At 58.1% G+C, this 25,013-nt stretch overlaps 1 protein-coding gene across 1 annotated transcript in view; it reads right to left on the reverse strand.

Moving 5' to 3' along the window:
- Positions 1-606: 606 nt before the first annotated feature.
- The window catches only part of LOC144728889 (E3 ubiquitin-protein ligase TRIM9-like), a 33,055-nt gene continuing 8,648 nt past the window's right edge, over positions 607-25,013 (reverse strand). The window contains exons 2-10 of the mRNA XM_078608611.1: positions 17,442-17,537; positions 12,214-12,336; positions 5,766-5,876; positions 4,828-4,981; positions 4,081-4,238; positions 3,502-3,640; positions 2,496-2,799; positions 2,200-2,362; positions 607-1,632 (exon numbers count right to left, since the gene is read on the reverse strand). Of these exons, the coding sequence (XP_078464737.1) occupies positions 1,567-1,632; positions 2,200-2,362; positions 2,496-2,799; positions 3,502-3,640; positions 4,081-4,238; positions 4,828-4,981; positions 5,766-5,876; positions 12,214-12,336; positions 17,442-17,537 (1,314 nt within the window). The 3' untranslated portion in view covers positions 607-1,566. The remainder of the gene's footprint in view (positions 1,633-2,199; positions 2,363-2,495; positions 2,800-3,501; positions 3,641-4,080; positions 4,239-4,827; positions 4,982-5,765; positions 5,877-12,213; positions 12,337-17,441; positions 17,538-25,013) is intronic.

A 25,013-nucleotide genomic window follows, 5' to 3' on the forward strand; every position in this document is an offset into this window, starting at 1 on the left:
TGCAAGGTGACCGCGAGTGGCAGGTGCCCACCCGCGCCAGCTGTCACTCTCCCACGCTGAGCGAGAGCACGCACCAACGTGGAGAGAGGGAGGGAGTGAGTGAGTTTCTCTGTCAATTTACAGGTGCACGCATTTCCCCACGAATGTCCTGTTGGAGCGCACACGACACACAGACGCACGCGGCTTGGGATGCGCCACTTCGTGATAAATGGCATCTTCCGTTCTGTTGTCAGCACGTAAAAAATAATAATATATATTCTTGTCAGTCGCTCTCATGACTTCTCAGGCTCGTATTGCTCCGCGGCAATTGCTTAAAGACGCAAACTCTGGACAGGTTTCGCCTTTTGTGGGGGGGGGGGGTTATCAGCAGACGCAGGCAGCAGGCAAGGTAAATAAATTGAGTTGGACGTTGCAGATCGTTAAGGCAGGGAATCGGCGCCATTTGATCTCCCCCGATTCACGAGACGGGGACCCGGACTCGAACTCGCACTCCCGAACTCCACAGGGCCCCGTGCCACATCACCGTCCCGTCACCACCTCGCACCGTTACCCCATCACCCCCGTTCCCACATTTACGCGTAACCGCATTTTTGACCCCCCCCCCCCCCCCCGTTTACCACCCAGCTCACATCTGCACAGGTGCTCCTACCTGTCTGAGCTGTCCCATTTGCACCACTGCCCCTGCCTGCACAGCTGCCCTTACTTTCCACAGCTGCCCTATTTGCACAACCGTCCCTATCTGCGCGGCCGCGTTTCTCTGCAAGCGCTGCCCTTATCTGCCCGTCAATCAGCAGCCTCCCTCGCCTGCGCCTCTAATCCAGGCGCCTGTCACGCGATTAAGTGAAAGCGTTTCCCTGGCAGGCGAGGCGGAGGGGAGGAGGGAGGGAGGGATGGGTTCACCCACGGCATCTGTTGGGGCGGGGAGCGGGGGTGGCAGTGGGGGGAGGTCAGGGTGATGTGCCTTCTCAAAGTGCACCCCAAGAGCAGGTATGCTCTCACAGTGCACCCCAGCACCAAAGAAGGCTGAAACAACAGCCAAGAAGCTGCTGCCTTACCGGGGAATCGCTGCACCTCAGCGGTGCAGCTATCGGACGTGTGCAGTAGGTACAACTGCACCGGGGCCCACGGGCCGAAGGGGCCCAGGACTATGCAAAGTGGGGGGGGGGGGGGGAGTTGGACTGACAAAGTGGTGGCCCCCTATCCTTCCTTGTACCAGGGCCCACGCTAGCCACGCTACACCTCATCGCAAGGATCACTGCGGCTTTGTGATCAGGATGATGAAAGTCACGATGACGGAGGTCGCAGTGACAGTCAGACTTGGGGGGGCGGGGGGGCGGTTAGGTGGAGGTCTCTCTCTCGCGCGCGGTAAAACAAAGACTTGAACAAGGTTGACTCTTGAAATCGCGTCAAAGGAACCGCAGCAGAAATTAACGCAGCACAGCGCAATGATAATTACATTCAAATCAAAGCTGATGAAGCATGAGGTGCCGTGACCCCCAGGTGACCCCGACGACCTCCGGTGACCCTGGAGATCCCCGGAGACCCCGGCGGCCCCTTGTGATCCCGCTAGGAACCACCTGGCCGCTCCTCGCTCACAAACTCCGGCACCTCCAGCCCCGAGTGCAGCGTGACCTGCGGGACACGAGCCCACGTGCGGAACGGGGTCAGCAGGGTGGACCGCGGTGACATCGGTGTGGCTTCAGCGCGGCGTGGGTGCAGCGTGGCGTGCCGTGGCTTGGTGTCGGAAATTTGCAGCGTGGCGAGGCATGGCGCGGTGTGGCATGGGGTAGCGGTGTGAGTGGTGTGATATGAAGGGGCATGCCGCAGTGTCAGCCTGCCTTGACATGGCACGACGTCGTCTGATGTGTGGCATGGTGCTGTGTCGTGTGGCATGGTGCGGTGTGGCATGGTGCGGTGTGGCATGGTGCTGTGCCGTGTGGCATGCTGTGGTGTGGCATGGTGTGGTGTGGCATGGTGCTGTGCCGTGTGGCATGGTGCGGTGTGGCATGGTGTGGTGTGGCATGGTGCTGTGCCGTGTGGCATGCTGTGGTGTGGCATGGTGTGGTGTGGCATGGTGCTGTGCCGTGTGGCATGGTGCGGTGTGGCATGGTGTCGTGTGGCATGGTGCGGTGTGGCATGGTATGGTGTGGCATGGTGCTGTGCCGTGTGGCATGGTGCGGTGTGGCACGGCGCGGTCACCTGCACGTTGCGGTTGAGGCTGAGCGCCGGGTAGAAGGTCCCCTCGAGGCCCTCGAAGGCGACCGATCCCTGCTGCTCCTCGTTGATGAAGAACGTGAGCGTGCGCTTGTTGAGGTCGAGCAGCACGCCCACGGTGGAGCCCTTCCCGATGCCGCCCTCCGCCCTGCGCCAAGCACCCAGCACACCAAGCATGTTGAATGCGAGATGAAAAGTGGGAATGCAGGGTGCCGCGTGCAGGGTGCCGCGTGCAGGGCGTGCAAGGTGCTGCTGTGTGTGCAGGGCGGTGCGCCACTCGCCTGCCGGTGTGCGAGTTGTTGTGGATGAACCAGCTGCGGTTGTTGTCCACGTACATGGCCCAGGCGCGATCGTCGCGGCCCAGCATCGCCTCGCGCGCCACCTCGACGCGGGCCACGCCGAAGGCCGGGTCGGGCCGCCCGTCGTAGCGGTCGAGCGTGAACTCCCAGTAGTGCGCCCCGCGCGTGAACCCGGCCGCGCCCAGCACCACGCGGTCGTCCGACGTGCCGCACGTGGCCGTCAGCCCGTCGTTGGACAGCACCATGTCGGCGTGCGCGCTCTTCCCGTCGAAGGGAAACCACGCCACTGCGGGACAAACACACGGCAGGCTTGGCGACGGCGGTGATGGTTCCGCTTGTCAGGGCGAGTAGAGCCATAAACGGCAGTGTTGCCTCCGGCCAGAACTCCCAACCCGAATGCCCCCCCCCCCCGCCCCCCGCCCCCAGCCCCCATTCAGAGGCAGCGCCTCGAGGCTGCTGGGAAGGCACTCAAGTTCGAGTTAAGGAGGCCGCCGCTGACAAGGCCGTTGACTCTGCCGCACGTCGCCCTCGCTTTCTTCTGCCACATCCAGCAGCATTTGCCCAGTTGACACCTGACCCTCCAAGGTCGGTTCTTACGATCTCATCCCACTGATGGGGTTTAAAATTGAGGCTGAGGCTGTTGTTTGTACGGATGCCCCCCCCCCCACCTACCCACTTTTGCCGTGACCCTCACCCCCTTCCCCACATTGGGCGGTACCCCACGCCCCCCCCCCCCCCCCCCCCGCGTTTGCTTTCTCCTAGAGCCTCCAACGGGCTCGGGGCTTTGGGGGGACCGCGACAGAGACTCAAGGAAGCTGCTCCAGACCCCCAGCCTCCTGTTGTGCAGCCACACTCGTCGCCACCCCCCCCTCCCACCCTCGCGCTGCCCGCCTCCGTTCTTAGCGAGCGCGCGCAAACGGGAGCCGCCAGACCGCACACGTCCTCCCCCCCGCCCCCCGGTACGGGAGTTGAACCCACGGCCACGTACCGTCCGAGGTGTGCAGCAGCACCGTCTTGCTGTATGGGCTCATGCCGGCCTTGTTGAACCCCTTGACGCGCGCCTTGTACGCGCTGCTGTAGTAGAGGCCGTCCACGGTGCACATCGTCTCCCGCCCCACGTAGATCTCCTGTGCGGCACACGCGCCGGTGAGGCTCGCGAGTCGCCGCCGGCACGGTTAGACACCCGCGCCGGGTGCCGCCGCGCAGCAAGCCGGCGTAACCGGTGCCGTTTTGCGCGGGCGGGGTGGGACGGGCGACCTGGGCCGTCACGCCGGGTGTGCGTGCGGCCCACCCGTCTAGCTGCGGCATCTGGGTACCGCCGACGTCTCTGCAAGGACCACCTGGGCCCACCCGTCTTGTTGGTTTACCTGGGCTCACCTCGGCTCAAGTGTGTGACAAGGTGGGGGTTACACGGTGAGAGCGACGAGGTGGGGAAAATGAGGCGGATGAAGGTGGCGTGAGGAGGGATGCGTGAGGATTGCTGAGGAGGATGAGCGACCAAGGTGACTGGCGAGGTGGGAGGGACACGGGTGAGTGACGAGGTGCGGCGGCGGCGACGAGGACCCACCCTGAAGTCGCCGCCGCTGCCGTCGTCGAGCTCCAGCACGTAGCCGTCGAGCGGCACGGGAGAGAGCGGCTGGGGCCTCCACGCCAGCGTGGCCACGCAGCCCGCGAGGCGGCACTCCTCCAGCTGCAGGATGGGCGCCGCGGGCACTGGGGACACAACTGAGCACATCACTCAGCCAGCCGGGCGGCCGGGCGGCCGAGCCGCCGCAGGCCTCGACTCCTCCTCCGGCTCGCCGGCCTCACCGGTGGCGTGGTGTGGACGGAATTGGGGCCCTGGTGGGAGGATTAAACGTGCCCCAGCCCGCCCACGCCCACCCGGCCACCAAACATTCTTACTGCCACTGTCCAACTCACCCCTCACTTCCTCTTCGTAGCCCGGTGTCTGGGCCTCACCGGCCCGTCGGCCCAGGTGCAGCTGCACCTCCTGCACACCCGATAGCCACGCCACCGCGCCCGATCCCTCCTAATCTTTCCTGCCCCCTCGCCCAGTGCTGGCGGGCTCAAGTGTCCCCTGGTTGGGAAAGGATTGCAGCTGTGAGCAGGGAGGGGGGGTGGAGTGTGGTTCAGTAGAGCTGTCGTGTGGCCCACCATAACAGAGCGTACGTCAGAGGACCAAACGAACAGCAGCGCCCAAGGCTCACCTTGCCCACTGGTCAGTCAGGTCCAACTGGTGGGTGGCTTGAAACAAGGCATCCCCTTGCCTATCTGTGAGGTCCATGTGCTGGGATGACTTTGAACCGGGGCTCACCTTGCTTGTCGGTGAAGTCCAGCTGGTGGATGGCCTGCAGGAGGGGTTCGCTGTCCAGCACCAGCTCCAGGCTGCCCGCCACACGTGGTGTCAGGGCGCTGCTGCTCCACTGCTCGCTGTTCTGCACTATCCGCCGGGTCAGCGCCTCGGACACCTGATCAGCACAGGGGGCGGGGCCGGGGGGAAGGGGTGAGGGTTGGGGGTGTTTTCAGCCTCATCCACACGAGGGCATGGGAACCTTCCTCTTGATGAGGGACAAATGGGACTTTCCAAACCCTTGTCAGGCAAGCACACCGCACTCACAAATGCCCCCTTAGCACCTGATTAGTGCAGCTAAGATGATTGAAGTGACTGGTAAAACATTATTTACTGGCGGTTTCGAAGGGTGTACAGTGTGGATGATAAGCAGCATGGTTGGTAAGCGGTGTGGCCGATGAGAGTGGTGTGGCCACTAAGAGTGATGTGGCCGATGAGAGTGATGTGGCCGATGAGAATGATGTGGCTGATGAGAGTGATGTGGCCACTGAGAGTGATGTGGCCGATGAGAGTGATGTGGCTGATGAGAGTGATGTGGCTGATGAGAGTGATGTGGCTGATGAGAGTGATGTGGCTGAATGAGAGTGATGTGGCTGAATGAGGGTGATGTGGCTGATGAGAGTGATGTGGCCGATGAGAGTGGTGTGGCTGAAGAGAGTGATGTGGCCGATGAGAGTGGTGTGGCTGAAGAGAGTGGTGTGGCTGAATGAGGGTGATGTGGGTGCCTAGAGATTGAACCAATCATCTTGAAATTTGATCAAGCCCGAGAGTGTGGGCGGGGTAAGGGGCGGGGTTGAGGAACACGGGGGTGGGGCGAGGGGCAGGTAACGAGGTGGGTGGGAGTGCGTAAGGGGGGGGGGGGGGCGCTGGCCGAGGTGTGGGTGTGTGGGTGGGGGGGTCACCTGCACGAAGCCCGCGGGGTCGTTCTCCTTCATGACCTCGAGGCAGAATTGCATGAGCCCCGTGGTCTGCCGCAGCTTCACGCTGCAGTGACTCATCTGGTCGCGCGCCACCTGCCGGGGCACACCCCACGGTAACGCTTTTGCAGAGCACCGCTGCAGCAGCCACGCGGACTCTCTCTCTCTGCGAGCCGGAGCTTGCACGCAACATTCCACAATCCACAACCCTCCACCGCCACAACGCTCGCTTTAGCCGCTACACTCACACGGCCAAACTGCACTCCCAGCTGCACCGCGCGCATATCGGCCACGCCGCTTAATTGTCAGCCACGACACTTTCGGCACATCGCCCAGGCCAAGTCAAGTAATTTTTTTTAAAATTTAGCCTAAACACGTGGCGCCTTTCTGGCACAAATCTGCCACCCAAAGAGTCACTCACCAGTTACTTCATCTCATCAGCCACACTGCTACTAACCGTCCGTTCCACTAACCCGCCACATCGCTCACCAGGCGCTGCACTAACCAGCCACAGTGCACATCAACCGCATCGCTCACCAGCTGTTGCACATAGCTCCTCGGCTTACCAGCCACAGTACACAAACACACCACTCACACAGCCTCATCACTCTCCTCCACATATCAGCCACGCTACATTCACCACACACTCTCTCTCTCTGCACGCCAATAACACTTACTCTTGCCTCTTGCGTATGACTGGCTGAATAGCTACTTATAGATCTATGTGCAGATTCGTTTGGCAGGAAATGGCTTCACTTGATGTGCGGTAGATGGCGTCAATGCTTCCTTCTGTTGAATGTTCACAGTTGGAGGTGGTTGTTAATATGCGGTCCATGGCCCGGTCATTGTTTCCATAGCAGCATTCAGAGCCCTCTCCAAATGTCCACCTGTACGTGAGTTGCAGTGTGTGGCTCTGCACTGGGACATGCGGACACGTGGACCAGTGTTTTCAAGCTCGAGATTAAATCCCAGAGGTTATTTCGCGGGGACCGCCGGTCGGGCGGCTTGTTTGGGATTGCGGCATCCGCCTCAAATCGTTCGCAATCTCTCCGAGGTGCCGATGCACCGGGTGTGCAAGGGCTCCGGACGAGCTTAAGGGGACGATTTTGCGCGATCTCGGAAGGGCGTTCGGTAGATTTCGTAAAACCTCGCGAATTTCGTGGCAGATCTCTGTTGGCCTGCCGCGGTGCGGCTGTTTTCGTGGAAAGGAAATAAGTCATTTGGGGGGCTTGCGGGATCTCGGGAGCCAGGAGGGAGAGATGTTTGACAGCCCAGACAATTCGGGGTGAAGGAGTCACCGCTACCCCCCCCCCGCCCACAGCGTGTCGCGACAGCTCCTCGTGGCCGTGTTTCAGGCAGCGTCCCGCTGTTCGGGGTGGAGGTTCGCGTCCCACACGGGAGCGTTCCGCTGCGCACGGCGGAGTGAACCCCAATGCCGCTGAGAGAGAGAGAGAGATGATGATGATGACGAGAGAGTTCTCCTCGGCATTCGCCAGCCGGTTGTTCCGAGCGGACCATGTTGTTTTTTTTTTATCAATGGAGTTAAACCAACATTTAATTGTTGGGTTCATTTCCTCGATCTCTGCGATGCCAACCAAGGGCGTTGTGCGTCGGGGACGATGTCGTGCCGCCGTGGATGGATGTCCGCGGCGTTGTGCGCACCGCCTCGCCGACGCATAAATTGAACGGTGACGGCGCGAGAAGCTCAGCCCGGCGGGCGCCCATCATTCACGCCGCTCTTCTTGGCGAAGCTCGCCCCGCTCGCCGAGAAATACGACCAATCACGCGGCGAACACCGCACACCGCTCACCCCGTCTCCCCGCTCATTCAACCACTCCCCCTCCCCTCCACCCTCACATCCCACATCCACACATCCACACCTCCCCCATATGCACCACCCCCCCCCCCACATTCACCTCACTTCCCCCCCCCCCACACATCCACACCTCTCCCCCCACACATCCACACGTCTCCCCCCATATTCACCTCCCTCCCCTATATTTACCTCACTTCTCTCATAGCCGCGCCCCTCCCCCTAGATCGACACCTCTCCCCCCCCACCACACACACCCCTCCCCCACACATAGACACTTATCCAATATCCTCAGTATCATCACACCTCCCCATATCCACCCCCCCCCCCCCGAAATTTACAACACTCCCTCGTAGCTGGCAATCCGTTCGGTTTACTCGTATTCTTGTACAGGGAAATTGAGTTTTGTAGAACAATGTGTTTGTCTATTTGTTTGTGTTTCTCCCTCGTGATGGCACTTTGTAGGATGCACGTTGATATTTATAAGGCGCACGGAGGTGACCAATACGGTCTGACCCGGTCTGTAATAAGGTAGGGCACTAGTAAGGTCTTGACGGGAATGCTCCCACCACACACAGACCCCTCTCTCTCATCCCACCATATCCATAACCCCACCGCCCATATCCACCATCGCCACATCCCCTCCCGCAGTGTCCCCCGCCCGCCACCGCGGCCACCAACCCCGGCCCCGTGTCCCGGAGTCGCTCGCTGCTGTCCGCCCGGTCAACCCCGCGGTGGCTGCCGCTGTCATGGGAACGGCCGCGAGTCGCTGACGCGGCGCGGGGATTAGAGAGGGGAGAGAGACGGAGAGAGAGGAGAGAGACGGGGAGAGGGGAGAGAGGGGAGAGAGACGGAGAGAGACGGAGAGAGGGGAGAGAGACGGGAGCATTGGGCGATGGAGGAGGCCGTGTGCTCGGTGGCAGATGACGGAGAGCTCTGCATGCAGCTATGAGCTACCCGTCGGAGGCCGTTGGACTGCGAGAAGGGCTGCGTACAGAACGAGAGTGAGCGAGAGAGTGAGCGAAAGCAAAGATTGTATTTAAAAAAAAACCGAAATGATGAACGAAGCAAAGTGCCGACTACACCGAGCATCTTCTTGTTTCCACTGATCGTAAAAAAAAGAGAGGGGAGAGAGACGAAGAAAGGGGAGAGAGAGGAGAGAGGGGAGAGAGAGGAGAGAGAGACGGGGAGAGAGATGGAGAGAGGGGAGAGAGAGGGGGGGAGAGCGCCGGTCCGTGGCTTCAAAGCGCAGCCACGGGCTGCTGCTGTTGCCATGGCGACGGGGACCGCTCCTCTCGGCCTCTCCGGGAAGCTGCTGCCGGTGGGGGGGGGGGGGGCCTCACACAACAACGGGGGCAGCGCGGGGCAGCGCGGGCAGCGGGGCTGCCCCCTATGAAATCCGCCCGGTTGGGGTGAATCTCTCGCGGGGGCTTCGTTACTCGTGGGAGTCTTTTCTTGTGGGCCCGCGAGCGTTACAAAACTCCCAGTGTACATCACGTCGTGAAGGGGTTGATTGGGCCCCGGACAGCTCCAGCTAAACTTGGGCTCACCTTTTGTGACTGCAGGGATTCATCTTCTTGGTTCTTTCGGTAAAGTCACGTAGAATGGAAATAATAAAATAATAATAAAACATAATCAAATAATTCTCACGACGTTTCGGCCACAACGCAAGCAGCCGTCCTCAGGTGCAGAACAGGTCTGTCGAGAAGACAGAGTCTGCAATTGTATTTTATTATGTTTTATTTTTATTATTTTATTATTTCCATTCTACGTGACTTTACCGAAAGAACCAAGAAGATTGGGCTCACCTCTCACCAATTTAGACTTTCACCTGCATCCCTCCCATCCACCCTCACCACAACACACCCTCAAGCAAGCTCGACTTTCACCAAAAACCACGCTCTCGCCAAACCATCGCAGCACCACACTCACTCTCACCGCACCCCACTCACCACACGAGACTCACTCAATCACCACAACCTCGGCACCACGCCTACAACCAGATTACTCCGCACGAATTCATATCTCGTCAGATCTCAGAAGCTAAGCAGGTGGGAACCTGGTTAATACTTCTAGATGTATGTGTGCTGAACTTCTATTCGCACCGTACGTAGCCGACCGCGCTAATCGGAGGTGCGGGGAAGGACAACAAATTTCGATTTAAAGCTTTCGTGACTGCAGGGATTCATCTTCTTGGTTCTTTCGGTAAAGTCACGTAGAAGGGAAGTAATAAAATAATAAAAATAAAACATAATAAAACAATTCTCACGACGTTTCGGCCACAACGCAAGCAGCCGTCCTCAGGCGAAGAATGAGAACATTATCAAGCTAGGAGCTTATATAGGTGTAGCGAGGAGGAGCGCCTTAACAAAAGAATGTGCATATGAAGAGGAATTTAGCATACCAATGGGCAATGAGTAGGAGGTGGGCGGAGGGGTTTCAAAGTCCCATTATGCCCATGCATTATGCAGGATCAACAGCACCACGGGGGGGCGCAAGGAACAGCGTTAATAAAGGAAAGGAATGTTAATGATATGTAGCTGCATTTACCAAACAACCACGTAGAAAACCAAAGTAAAAACTACATAAAAAAACTAAAATATAAACTGATACTTACTATACTCTACAATAAGCTGAGTTACTAACAACAAATAATAAATTACAATTCTACGTCGTAAGAAGTATATAATATACTTCCATCTAAACTTTATTCTCTTAGCATATACAGTACTATATACTGCCATAGATAAACCCAACATTAAATTATATACTGTATTGCTGTAAACCACCCTATACTTTATACATTTTAATATAACACTATGTATTATTCAACTCACCCTAATGTGTATCGAAATGGTTTATTACGTCCTTCCAATGATTGCTAAGCCTGAATCCATCTTCTCGGTTAAAATTGTCTCTGTGTTTGTATATGTGGATCGCCTCATGAACGAATCTCTCATGATAGCCAGATGGCTTGCAGAGAACCTCCGTCTTGGAGAAGTCAATGTCATGTGAGCCCACTGAGTTGTAACAGTGGTCTGCCACGGCTGAGGTGTTTGTCCTACCGTGTTTTAGATCAGCTTTATGTTCACGAATGCGGTCTGAGACGTGTCGTTTGGTTTCCCCAATGTAACTGCTACCACAGAGGCAACTTAGTTTGTAGACGCCAGGGTACTGTATGTCTGGAATCACATCTTTTACAGACGGTACCAGATCACGGATTTTATGTACTGTGTTGAATCGGACCTGGATCTTGTGTTTAATCAGGATTTTGGAGATCTTTTTTGTGACCCCAGCAATGTAGGGTAAGGTGATGGTCTTGAAAGGCTCCTCAACAGGATCTTTCTTGATGGTTGGAGTGATGGCTTTGCGGATTGTGTAGTCGGAGTAACCATTAGCCTTAAGAGCTTGGCGTACGTGTTTGAGTTCACTGGAAATGTGTTCATGGTCGGAGATGCATTGGGCTCTATGATATAGAGTCTTGATGAGGGAATTCTTCTGGGATGGATGGTGGTGGGAATCCGGTTTTAGATAAGCATCCGTGTGGGTGGCTTTCCTGTAGACAGAGTGGCTCATTGAACCATCAGGTCTCCTTTTGATTAGGACATCCAAAAAGGGTAGCTTGCCATCATGCCAGTGGTTGTAGTCTTGGGCCGTACAGTGACCAGCAGATGGCAGTACAGCAATTAAACGTTTAAATCGATCTGTGTGGAGCTTTGCGTGTTAATCCCCCCTCGTATCCAGCCTGTTGACTGTCTTTCCTCCGGGCTCTCCACGTTGCTCCCACGTGAAGGCAAACTCTGTGTCACGGTCGACACGTGCTCGCTCATACGCGTGACCCTCCTGAAAAAAACGATCGACATTCGACGGAGGATTCCTGGAGACAACGCCGTCGTTAGAATTTGGTTCGCGACAACCTCACCGCTCAAAGGGCCCGACAGTCCGAATTTTTCTTGCGCGGCTGTTACCACGACAACCGCCAAGGTCCCAGAGCGACTCTCGTTAATTTTGAGATTTTCTTTCTTTATTCTATACAGAGGACGGGGTGGTGGGAGGGGGGGGGGGTCCTCCTGGGGGGGCCCTCCCTGAGTGCTCGTTAGTGTGGCACGGCTCCAGGGGGTACAGCCCCATTCGTGATAATTACCTGCCCGTCACACGACTCGCAGGGGCAGGGAAGAGTCGCTGCCGGAGTGAGTACGTGAGTGGTGAGGGTCGTTGGGATGAATGTGTGGGAGTTTGTGGTGACTGGGAGGTGTGTGCGGGCACGGTGCTGGTCACCCACCCCCTTTTCGTGTGCCGTGTCGGCTTTCATAGTTGCTGCTGCTGCTCGCTAACAGCACTTGCCCCCAACATTCTGTTCAGGTTATACGGGGGAGATATTTGTTATGGTGTGGGGGGAAGGGTGCGTGTGGTTTTGGTGAGTGCGCATCTGGTGAGTGTGTGGTGCGTGTATGGTCAGTGTGAGTCTGGTGAGCGACATTTCACCTGGTGAGTGACACTGACAGTGGAGTGAATGTGTGCTGAGTGAGCGTGCGGTGAGGGCCAATTCGGCGGGTCTGACGAGTGTGTGTGCGCGTGCCGAGCGTGGTGAGTGCGCAGTGAGCAGGGGCAAGTCTTCACCTTCAGCTTGTGCTCCCTCTCGGCGCTCACTTTGGTGAGGAGCTGCGCCTTGCGTCGGTTGAGCTCCTCCACGAGGGCGTCGCACTGCGCCACGAGACTCGCCTCCAGCTCCACGCCGCTCTCCTGCAGCACCCCCCCCCCAGCACACACGGACACGTGACGGGGGTCACACGGGCACACGCGCACGAGGCCCCGTGTAGCCTTAACAGACTGTCGGGGCAAGTGCTGTTAGCGAGCGCCTATGACGGCCGGCACGACGCATGAGGGGGTGGGTGGCCAACATCACGCCCGGCCGCCTTTGTCTCCCTAGTGGCAATGTTTGCACACCGTACTAGGTACTTATTTGAGGCTGAGTCGACCTAGGGGAGGCTTAGAACTGGTTCAGATAACCGTCACTGGTGTTCTTCCGTGAGCGGGAATCGAACTCGGGTGGCCGGGTTCGTAGCGCAGCGCGCTAACCGCTACACCACCGCTCCCCACACGGATCGCACAGGCACACACACAAACCACCGAGCACACACCCCATTCACACACGATCGATCTCACAAGCACACGCTACTGATCACACACAGGACTGATTACGCAGGCACGCAGCACCGAGCGCCCAGCGCCGATCACGCGGGGAGGCAGCACGGATGCACAGACACGCAGCGCTCATCACACACTGCGCGGATCACACAGGCACAGAGGTCTGGAACGTGAGGCTGGTGGTTGGTCGTGGTTGCGGGGGGGGGGGGGGGTCTGGGCCCCCTCCTCTCGCCATTGCCGTGTTCTGGGCCCTCAGCTGGGGCTGTAGGCGGGGGTCCGACCCCGTACGTGGCTCCTTTTAATAAAAGCTTAATCAATGAGCTTCATCCCGCGGGCGCTGCCGCTGTAAATTCTGTAAAATCCGCGCCCTCGTCTCCCCGTAGAATCTTCCTCCCTCCTCCTCCTGCCGCCCCCTCCCTCCCTCTCTCGGCAGCGCGGGTCTCCCCCCGAGATGAGATGAGATGGCTCCGCGTCCCAGGCAATTAATATTCCACGCGAGCAAGCAGCCCGCGGCGAGGGGTGGCGCCTCCCTCCCTCCATCAATCCATTCATCCCTCCTTCCCGCTTTCACTCCCTCCCTTACTCAATTCATCCTTCCTCCCTATTTAACTCCCTTACTCCATTCATTTCCCTCGCTCCCTCCATTCCCCCTCCTTCACTTCCATCACGTCCTCTCTTACCCCTTCTTACCCCTCCATAAATGCATTTATCACTTCCTCCTTCACTCCCTAACTCTCACCCTCCATCAATCCGATAATTCCTCCTTCCATTCGTCATCGACTCCCTCCTCGCTCGTAATTATCTTCTTCAACCCATCCCTCCCTTCATCCTTCACTCCCTCAATGTGTCCTTCATAGAGTCATCCCGTCCCTCCATCGCTCCCTCTTTGCATCCTTCCCCCGCTATCTCGTCCTCCCTTCATCTCTTCCAGCCTTCCCCCTCCCCTCCCTCCCCCTCCCTCCCCCGTTATCTATTCCGGCATCGCGGGCACCGCGGACAACACACGGGTGCTGGGGGCCGGCGCGGACTCCGCCAATCGCACGGAGCAGCTGTCCGCGGCCATGGAGATTTGGTGGAGGAAGGCGAGAAGGGGGGGTGGGGGAAGGGGGGGGCGGGGGCCCCCGTCTGTTTGCCCCCCCCCCTCGCCCCCAACTCCCCCACTCGGCTCGTGCCGCCCCCGCCTCCACGCGTCTCCCCATGCAGCCGTCTAATGCGTCACCCCCTTAACTCGCTACATCCCTAATGCGCTTCGCTTTAATTCGCTACACCCTAATGCGCCACCGCGCGTCGCTCGTCAAGTACCACCCCCGGGGAAGAAGGCCCTCTTGCACTTAGTTTGTCCCCCCCCCTGGTGTTTGATTGTCGGTCCCGTTGATTATATTATTCATTTATTTGTTTTCACCCGATCCTCAAGCGCGCGGGCGCGGACTCGACGCAGAGAGCAGGGGATTTCGGGGCATGCGAGAGATGTACGTGCGCATGTTGACCTTCTTTCGCACCTTACGTGGTAGCCAACCAAGCTCATGGGGGGTGCGAAATGGAGATGCTCGGAGTGTGGAAGATGTGGGCGGTACGGGAGGTATTGGAGATTGTGGGGGGGGGGGGGCTACTGGAGATGAGAGAGATACGGGCGGTACGGGAGATGGGTTGTACCGCCCTAACAAGCTCTCACTGTTAATCCGCGGCCACTTAAAGAGAGCCACTCGGAACGCGCCGTGATTCGGGCCGAGGCCTCATCACCCCCCCCCTCCTCCTCCTTCCCCCCACGACGCGTGCCAGGGCGGCCCCCCAGCGAGATCTCCAATAGGGTGATGGTCGGGGTTAGCGTCACGTTTAGGGTAACGTCTCAAGTGAGATTCACCCATGCGGTGTCGACCACCCCGCAACCACTCACCCCATCACTCATCCCACCGCTCACCCCGTCACTCACCCCATCACTCATCCCACCGCTCACCCCATCACTTACCCCACCGCTTACCCCTTCATTCACACATCACCCATCTCATCACTCACCCTACCACTCACCCCATCACTCACCCCATCACTCATCCCACCGCTCACCCCATCACTCACCCCATCACTCATCCCACCGCTCACCCCATCACTCACCCCATCACTCACCCCATCACTCATCCCACCGCTCACCCCATCACTTACCCCACCGCTTACCCTTTCATTCACACATCACCCATCTCATCACTTACCTTACCGCTCACCCCATCACTCACCCCATCACTCATCCCACCGCTCACCCCACCACTCACCCCATCACTCATCCCACCGCTCACCCCATTACTCACCCCATCACTCACCCTACCGCTCACCCCATCACTCACCCCATCACTCATCCCACCGCTCACCCCATCACTCACCCCATCACTCATCCCACCGCTCACCCCATCACTTACTCCACCGCTTACCCCTTCATTCACACATCACCCATCTCATCACTCACCTTACCGCTCACCCCATCACTCACCCCATCACTCACACATCACCCATCCCATCATTGACGCCGATGCCTGCTCCTCCACGCACCCCATTGTCATCTGTGTAACCTCCCCCCCCCACCGTCACCACCATCATTTACCCACAACGCCCACCCCATTACTTACCCCACCGTCCACCTCGCTACCCTCCCCACCACCCACGACATCATCCACCTCACGGCGCGTGACCCCGTTGACCCCGACGCTTCATTATCTCCGGGAAAGTGGGGTCCACGCTGCAGGAGGCGCGGGATCAACCCCTAATACCCCAGGTGGGGGCCCTCAGTGACACGGGCATAGAGCAGGGGCCTGGTCTCTCTGGGCTCTGCACGTGGCGGCTGTAAGCGGTGGTGGTTGTAGTGGTGATGACTGTATTGGTTGTGGATTTTTTTGTGGACGTAGTGGTGTAGTGCTTAGCGGACTGTGCTCCAAAACCCGGCCACCGGAGTTCGATTACCACTCGCACGGCCAGTCACCATCAGTGGAGAGTATCTGAACTGGTCCAGGGCCTCCCCCTAGGTCGACTTGGCCTTAAATGAGCACCTGGTGCATCGGGCGCTCGCGATACAAGGGCGGTTATTTTCTAGCCGTAAACGTCACGTGTACTGTAATGGGTTCGCGTGACCCCGACGGCAACTCGAGTCGCTCCTATTCACCGCAGTGTACAAAAAAATTATAAAATAGATTTTCTAACCGGATTGCGAGATATCATCAAATCAACCAGTTTGGGGGTGGGGGGGGGCAGTGAGGGGGTTGGGGGGGTGGTCAGAACCGTTCTGCTCGTGATAATAAAAATAATGAATCGGACGGGGAGGGAATGGCGCAGCGTGCAGCGTGCAGCGAGAGAGGCACGCGGCGGCGTCGTCCTAATCCCTTCGTGCAACAGCGGCGGCTGCGGTGGCGACCCCGCCGCGGTGGAGTCCCGCAGCCCCCCGCGGGGTGGCAGAGACTCCCTCGAGGTCGCGATCGCTTCGCATAGCGCGGCTCGGCCTGGGACGGGGGGCTGCCTGGGACGGGAGGCTGCCTGGGAATAGCCCCGGGCTCTTGTAGGCTTGGGGCCGGCGAGGTGGCGAGCGGGGTGGCCACGCCGAGGTGAATATTTGTGATTCGCAGCAAAGAAATTCCTGAGTTGGGCACCTCTCTGTGTGAGGAGTATGTTCTCTCCATGTTCTCGCAGTGTGTGTGTGTGAGAGTGATTGCGTGTGTGAGAGAGAGCGCGTGATTATGCCATGGTGGTGTCACGTTAACTTCATCGTCTAGCATGCAGGAGGTCAGGGGTTCGATCACAACTTTGATGCTTTATATTTGGAGTTTGCGTGTTCTCCCCGTGATCGCGTGGATTTTTTTCTCCGGGTCCTCCGGGGTTCCCTCCACAATTAGAAACATGCACTGCTATTATTTACATTATTTTGCTGCTATAAATGTCCAAATGATAAGCCACTTTGTTGAGCTATCATTTCTGGCCAGGTCGCTTCTGAAAAATAAGTTAATATCTCAGTGGGCTCTGACTGGTAGGATGGGGATGCTTTTTTTATTTGAGTGATTTGTTTATCTTTATTGTAGTTTGCACAACTATCATGTGTCTGTACTGTTTGTTGTTGTAACGTTCTTACCCGCCCCTACTGGACATTTGTGAAAAAGAGCTTCATAGTTCATCGGATCCCTCCAGTATAAATACATATTTTCATTCTGTGTGTGTGTGAATGTGTGGAGTTTGTATGTTCTCTCCCTGTTTTGCAAGGCTTTCATCTGCGTTCTGCGATTTCCTCACATAGCTAAACAACACAACATACAATGCAACTGGTATTGGCCAAATATCTTATGCTGAAAAATTACGTGAACATTACTGACATCAGATCGCACACAGCAGCAACATTGCCCCCTGACTGCAACAACTTGGCAGGACCCTCCTAAAAAGTAGCTTGCGAATAGGTGAGACTTTCCTGGGTAAAAAAAACCCCTTAAACATAATAATACATTAATTATTAATTGTCAGTATACCAATGGACTATTGAATCCATCTGCGCGGAGCTTGTCTTCGTGTGTGTGGTTCTTCTCCAGTTTCCTCCCACAATACGCAAATCGCTCACGATAAGAATTGACCGAACATCCAAATGTAGCATCAGTGCCTTCAGCCTCAGTGAGCGAGGTCATCCGTTGTGAAATATGAGGGCGTTAGTATCGGTGAACCTAACGGTGCCACCCCTGTACCTGGATCTTGTGGCTCAGACTCTTGAGCTGCACCAGGAGCTCTTTGGCCTCCTTGGCCTTGCTGGAGAGGCTGGTGAGCGCTGCTGACATCTGCGTCTGTCGACACAAAGACAACCACACACACACAGACGTCACATGGGGGCACACACACAGGAGTGGTGGTGGTCGTTGTGAGCCGGACAGTTTCCCTGGTGGTGCTAGCTGTGAGCCAGATATTGCAAATGGAAATTGGGAGCCATGCAGTGGGAGCGGTACGGAGCCAGGCCTCCATGGTGTGTTGCCGGGAAGATCCCGAAAGCTCAGCGCTCTCCATCATTACCTGGCCCCGCTCTCCACAATCGATGAATCCATTTAAACGTCCCCGGCTCCCAGACTTCTTCATTAAGCGCGCCCACGTGATGCTCGCGAGCTGCATTTAAAGAGCAGCCTGTGAGACTGGTACCCTGTGACCGGACCCCCGGGCTCAGTCAGGATCTCCGTGGTCAGAACTCCTGGAGTCGGGTTCCGTGAGACCCCTGAATGAGAGTCATCTGAGACAGGATCCCCTTGGTTAGAGCTCCCAAGATTGGGGATCAGCTCACCCTAACAACACAAGCTCCCCTGGTTCACAGGGCTCCACAGAGATGCGTGAGACGGTGACCTCCTTTCCGGAGGCTCAGAAACCACGAATGTCGACCTCTCAAGGCCCTGCTCCCTCCAAGGGCAGTCAAGGATTCCTCCTCTGCACACGCGCAGACAGGGTGTGCAATGCGTGCATTGCCAGCGCTTGTTTTTCCCGGATCAACATGATTGCCCCGCAATGCCCCCGCTAAGCCCATGGCCATGCATAGCCACCACGGATTGAGTCCGCGAGCCACCCACACCACGCTGCTCATCAGCGGCAGCTGCCGGCCGGTGGGCTCGACTCCCTGCCCCGGGTCGCTCCCCCCTTCTCTCCCACTGTCCGTCCCTCGCGGAGGGGGGGAGCCAGCTGGCAGGCGCGCCGGCGCGGCTCTCCGTGAAATTCATCGCGAAATTAATTTATGGACTGAATGGGATGGAGGGAGGGCGGCGCGCGTCCCCGTGTAGACCCGACCGAGGGGGCGAGGTGGGGGGGGGGGCGGGGTGATCTCCTTCTCGGACCCCTTGGTTAGACTCGCGACCCCACCACAGGGGGCCCACTCGTGGGAGCTCGCCGCGATCGGGCACTCTGAAGTCGTCGCCGCGGTGGCGTAAATCCGGACTCGCGGCGCCCCACCTAGCCAAAGTGGCGCTCGCCCGCGCCGTGTCCTAATGGAGCCGGCGACCGCGTGATGAAGGAAACAATGATGCGCTAATTACCGGACAATTACACGGGCGTTTAGGCGCGGGGAGGAGAAGGGTGCGGAGCCCTTCCGCGGGCCTTCGCGCGAAACGCCTCGCACGCACGCGCGAGCACACGCGGACGCAAAGAAAAAGTTCCCCCGTGTAGCCTTGCACAGGCTGCTGGGGCAAGTGCTATTTAGCGAGCGCCTGCGAAAGCCGCGACGACGCACGGGGGAGTACAGCAATGTGGCCAGCAAGCAGCACGCCTGGCCGCCTTTATCTCCCCCAGTGGTGATGTTTAATACACACCGCATCAGACACTCAATTTAAGGCTGTTGTCGATCTGTTCTCAGGGAGGCTCAAGGCCGGTGCAGATATTCGCTTCTGATGTCGATTGTGAGCGTGAATCGAACGCGGGTCGCCAACTTTCGTAGCCTCGTGCGCTGACTACTACCGCTGCATATACGCGCCAGCCAAAAAAAAAACACCCACACAGGCACACACGAATATATACAGACAAAGACCCCCCGTATAGCCTTAACAGATAGTTGGGGCAAGTGCTGTAAGCGAGCACCGATGAAGGCCGGTACGGCACACGAGGGGGTGGGTGGCCAACACCACGCCCGACCGCCTTTGTCTCCCTAGTGGCGATGTTTACACATCGCACCAGGTACTAATTTGAGGCTGAGTCGACCTAGGGGAGGTCCAGGACCGGTTCAGATAATCGTCACAGGTGTTGGCCGTGAGCGGGCATCGAACTCGGGACGCCCGGGGTTCGTAGCGCAGCGCGCTAACCGCTACGCCACCGCTCCCCACACACAGGCACGCACACACACACAGGCCCGCGCGTGGGATGTTGTGGTAATGAAACGTGAATGGTGATGGGGAGTAAACGCGGCGCTAGCAGCAGGACCTGGGAACGAGGTCACGAGCAGGAGTCGCGGCACGAGGTGCCGACCTCCTTCCCATGATGGGTCTTCATCGTCGGCGGGAAATGGTTTCACCGTCATCGTCATCATCGTGGCGCCGTATTTTGCAAGCGTCACCATCGGCGGGTCATTTTTGCGAGGTGCTAGCCTCGTGATGCGCATTCAAACTTTCGCTCCCCCCCCCCCAACACCGGGCTGTGCGCGGCACGAGGCACCAAATGTGCCCCCTACACCGCCACACCGGCCGAGGGGATCGGCCGAGGGGATCATGGTCAGCCCCCCCCCCCCCCCCATTTTTCTAGCAAGGGATTATTTCGCGAGTACACACGCCGCCTCGCCTCGCGCGTAATTACATTCTGCTCTGCCGCTCAGCATCCCCGTAATGCCTCCGTTACCAGGGGCAACCGCACCAACAGCCCTGGACCCCTCTCCTCGGGAGGGGGGGGGGCGCTCTACACGGGACGGAGCCGAGGATGATGACGAGGGGAGGGTAATGGGCACGGTGATGGAAGAGGTGGCCACCGCCTGCTGTGTATGGCGGTGGCGCCGGTGTACACCTTCGCCATGGCTGCTGACGCTTGATTAGTGATGGGCACGAGAGAACGCCCTGCTTTGTGGGCAGCAGGAGGGCGGTGGTAACACCGTCGCGGTCGAGGGCAGCACGTGAAGGGCAGCACGGGGAGGGCACGAGGCACGCGTCCGCTCACTCCGCACTCCCCTTCCCCAGGGAGGCCGGGGGAGGACAACAGATGGGCGCGATTGTGACTCTCAAAATCAACTCCCCCCTCCCACATTAAGAACCTCACCTCGTCTCCCTAGCAAACCCTTAATCGCTTCTAGCAACCTCCTCACCTACCCTAGCAACTTCCTCGCCTCCCCTGGGCCACCCTCCTCACATCCCCTAGCAACTCCCTCGCCTCCCCTGAGCCACTCTCCTCACATCCCCTAGCAACTCCCTCGCCTCCCCTGGGCCACCCTCCTCACATCCCCTAGCAACTCCATCGCCTCCCGTGGCATTCCCCACTGACGAAAGGGAAACGCGAGGCTCCAGGCGCCACCCCCACACACCGCTCCCCGACCGCACCACCGCCACCGCGACCGCCACACAACAGCAGCGCCACGCTCCGTCTGTCCCCCTGCCCATGAACAGCCACTGGGCGTGAGGAGGAGGGACTGCCCCCGCCTGCCCCCGCCTGCCCCCGCCTTTGCCCCGTCTGCCCTGAGCTGCTTTCCGCTCCCCAGGATTCATCTCCTGGCTGGAGCGCGGACAGAGTGGGCACCAGGTGGCCCCCACCCCTCCCCCACCTCCCGCCCGCTCCCTCCCCTCGCATATGGATTATGGGAGGCGCTCGCTTTTGGCCAAATGAGCACAGATGGAGGAGATAACAAAGGGCGGCGGTTTAGATGCAACGCGGGGGGATGGGGGGAGCCCCCCCCCCCAAACTACCACACGTCACCCCCCCCCCCACTCCGACAAGTTCAATCCTAACCTTCTAACACAAGATCCAACCTTAATGCAAGTGCTGATTTGCAGCCGGAATAGTCTGGCCTTAGAGTGTCCGCATTTGGTTTAAATAAGCACACATAGCAAACACATGCCGACCTGTTCATAGGATTATAGGCAATAAGATGGTGTTTTATAGATAGACTTACGTTGCACTCTCGTGGTAGTGCCTTACGCCGACAATATCTACTCCAGGCCAGCCTAGCAGCGTTCCAGAAAATATCGATTCAGACGTTAATCCCCGGCTAAGACGAATCATATCTGTCCATAGGTCGAGCTCTGACCCTAACCTCGAGCCCAAACCCTCGCGCTCACCCCTCCACCGCTTTGGTCGACCTCTCCCCTCGCGCTCACCCCTCCACCGCTTTGCTCGACCTCTCCCCACGCGCTCACCCCTCCACCGCTTTGCTCGACTTCTCCCCACGCGCTCACCCCTCCACCGCTTTGCTCGACCTCTCCCCTCGCGCTCACTCCTCCACCGCTTTGCTCGACCTCTCCCCACGCGCTCACCCCTCCACCGCTTTGCTCGACCTCTCCCCCAGCGCTCACCCCTCCACCGCTTTGCTCGACCTCTCCCCTAGCGCTCACCCCTCCACCGCTTTGCTCGACCTCTCCCCTAGCGCTCACCCCTCCACGGCTTTGCTCGACCTCTCCCCGAGCGCTCACCCCTCCACCGCTTTGCTCGACCTCTCCCCGAGCGCTCACCCCTCCACCGCTTTGCTCGACCTCTCCCCTAGCGCTCACCCCTCCACGGCTTTGCTCGACCTCTCCCCGAGCGCTCACCCCTCCACCGCTTTGCTCGACCTCTCCCCTAGCGCTCACCCCTCCACCGCTTTGCTCGACCTCTCCCCTAGCGCTCACCCCTCCACCGCTTTGCTCGACCTCTCCCCTAGCGCTCACCCCTCCACCGCTTTGCTCGATGCCTCCCTGAGCCCGGGGGGAGCAAGACGAGGGCGTCTGATGAGCGTGTTGGGGGTTTGAGCGCGTTGAGATCAGCGAACAGCAGCCAAAGACGGTGGGTGGCGAAACCCAGGAGGGGAGGACAGAGAGACGGGGAGAGAGGCAAACAGGGAAGGGGGGAGATGAGAGAGAGCGAGCGAGACGAGGAAGAAGGGCCGAGAGTGAGGAGAGATGGAGAAGAGAGATGATGGGGGAGGACAAGGAGAGACGAGGAGGAGAAGAGACGAGGAGGAGGATGACGATAAGAGAGGAGGAAGGATAAGAGAGGAAGAGGAGCATGAGAGACGATGAGAGGAGGTGGAGGAAGGCGTGAGAGAGATACGTGGAGAGACAACAAAAAAAAGAGGGGGGCAGACATGAGGAGGATGAGGAGGGGACAGGCGAGGGTAACGAAGGGGTGGAGGGGGGGTGCTGATTCATGGGGGCGGGGAGGAGTTTGGCTCGCCGATGGCCCGGTCGTTGACCGTGTTTATATGCACACACTGTAATTAAACATGCCAATTACACGCTAACTACATGGGAACCGCGTGCGCGCTAGGGGTGTGCCCCTCCACGAGCACGCGGCTCCGGGGTTCCGAGTCGGAGTGAGGGATTAGAGGGAGGGGAGTGGGGGGGGGTAGTGGGGGGCGGCAGTGGGGGGCGGTAGTGGGGGGCGGTAGTGTGGAGTGGTAGTTAGTGGGGGGGCACGCGTGTCGGTAAAGAACAGGCTGTGGTGACACAAACACAACCACCACCACCCCCTTAACCGCCAGGGGCTCCGCTCCCTGTGGGTCCGTGCCACGGGCGGAGACGCCGCTCGTGTTTCCTCCATGATCTCGTTCGTCTCTGTGTGTCTGTGCCTGCACCTCTGTGCAGGTGCAGTAGTGGAGTGGTTGACGCGCTGCGACTCGAGTTCGATTCCCGCTCACGGCCATTAACACCGGTAACGATTATCTGAAACCGGTCCTGGGGCTCCTCTAGGGCGACTCAGCCTCCAATGAGTACCTGGTGCGGTGTGTAAACATCTCCACTGGGGAGACAAAGGCGGACTGGCGTGGTGCTGGCCACAACATCCTGTCGTTTGCCGTTCCAGCTTTTATAGGTGCTCGCTAACAGCACCTGCCCCAAAACCCTGTTGAGGCTATACGGGGGATATTTGTCTTGTCTCTGTGTGCGCGCGTCTTGTGGGTACTTTGACATAATGGGGGGCGCAGGTGGTGAATCTGCCAATCATCTCAGCCAGTTAACCGAGAGCACATGGGTCTGCTCCGTGAACTCCCTGCCGGCGAGGCTTTCACACTCCACGTGACAAGAGTGCACCTAGTCTGGCACAAGGGACGTGGTGACGTGCATTTGTGTGTGTTTGTGAGAGTTTTGTATGCGTTGATGTGTGTGTGTGAGGTGAGCGATGGCGCCGTGAACGCGGCCATCTGAGCGGTAGTGTCGCGGTTATCGCGCTCCGATTCCCGCTCACGGCCATTAACACCGGTGACGATTATCTGAACCGGTCCTGGGCCTCCCCTAGGTCGACTCAGCCTTAAATGAGTACGTGTAAACATCGCCACTGGGGAGACAAAGGCGGTCGGGCGTGGTGCTGGCCACCCACCCCCTCGTGTACCGTTCCGGCCTTCATAGGTGTTACTCGCTAACAGCACTTGTCCTGACAGTCTGTTAAGGCTATACGGGGGATCTTTGTCTCTGTCTTTGTGTACGAGGTGAGCGATGGCGCAGTGATCGCGGCGATCTGAGCTCGATTCCCGGCCATAGATAACATCGATGGCGACTTGATATCAGCCTTCAATGAATACCAAGTGCGTTGTAGAAAACATCAACACGGAAGATACAAAGGCGGCCGTGTGTGGATCTGGCCACACCAGCCACTAGTCTGTATGACTACACGAGGGATCGTGCTCTATTGATGGTGAGACACAGAGCAGTGGGAGAACTTTAGATTGGGGCTGCCCTATGAGTGAAACCAATTAACGCATGAGCCGTGATTTCTGGAGATTCAAATTCGAAAATGTAAATTTTGTTTTTTAAACGTATCAAGTGTCACAAGCAGACTCATACAAAATGCACATGTCCCAGGAAAGCGCTTCGTGTGTAGGTGACCAGGTGGATTGCAACATCGCCGCACAGCGAGGCGGCGCTGGCTCAATCCAGCGGTGGATTTATCATGGCTGATGATGACGCGGATGGTTGATCGACTGGGACTCTCTTCACGCTAACTTTTCGCTTCCAAGCCAGCCCTCCTAGGACATCGTTAAATACTAGTCACTCGGTCACGGGCATGTTTACGCGTACAGTCTACAGGTATTGCATTTCTAAGGGGCAGGCGAAGCTCAGGTGCGGGCAGGGTCACGGGCACAGGTTCAGAATCAGAATCGTTATCTGGACTGGAGGAATCCGATGAGCTATGAAGCTCATTTTTTCACAGACGTCCAGCATGGGCGAGTCATGAGCAGGTGCCAGGGCAAAGGTCACTTTAGAGTGTCCCAGGATTCGCTGTCGGCCGCGGTGCTGACTAAAGCCTGGCTCGTGCTCAATATCGCCGAGCAGAGGCGCTGTAAAGGGATAAACAAAAAAACAAAAGTCCGTGAAATATTCTGTCGCGTAACAGCTCCTCGAACCTTCAACGTCGCCCCATCGCGCGAGCGCCGAACAGCTGCTGCGACATTTACAGCGGAGCGACATTCACAGCGGAGCGACGCGCACAGGCGGAGGGGGTCGTGACGAAGCCCCTTTGCCTGCACGGTCACGAATTGGTCACCCATTGGTAATGGCGTTGTCACGAATAGCTCATGTGTTGGTCGTGTCACGGTCACGTAAAGGTCCCCGTGTATTGGTAATGTTTTGGTCATATTATGTCGCCTATTGTTTCCGTATCGATCATGCCATTTAGCTCTTGCTTCGGGG

This window comes from Lampetra planeri, chromosome 30 (genome assembly GCF_965212315.1).
Source record: "Lampetra planeri chromosome 30, kcLamPlan1.2.h2, whole genome shotgun sequence".
Taxonomy (NCBI): domain Eukaryota; kingdom Metazoa; phylum Chordata; class Hyperoartia; order Petromyzontiformes; family Petromyzontidae; genus Lampetra; species Lampetra planeri.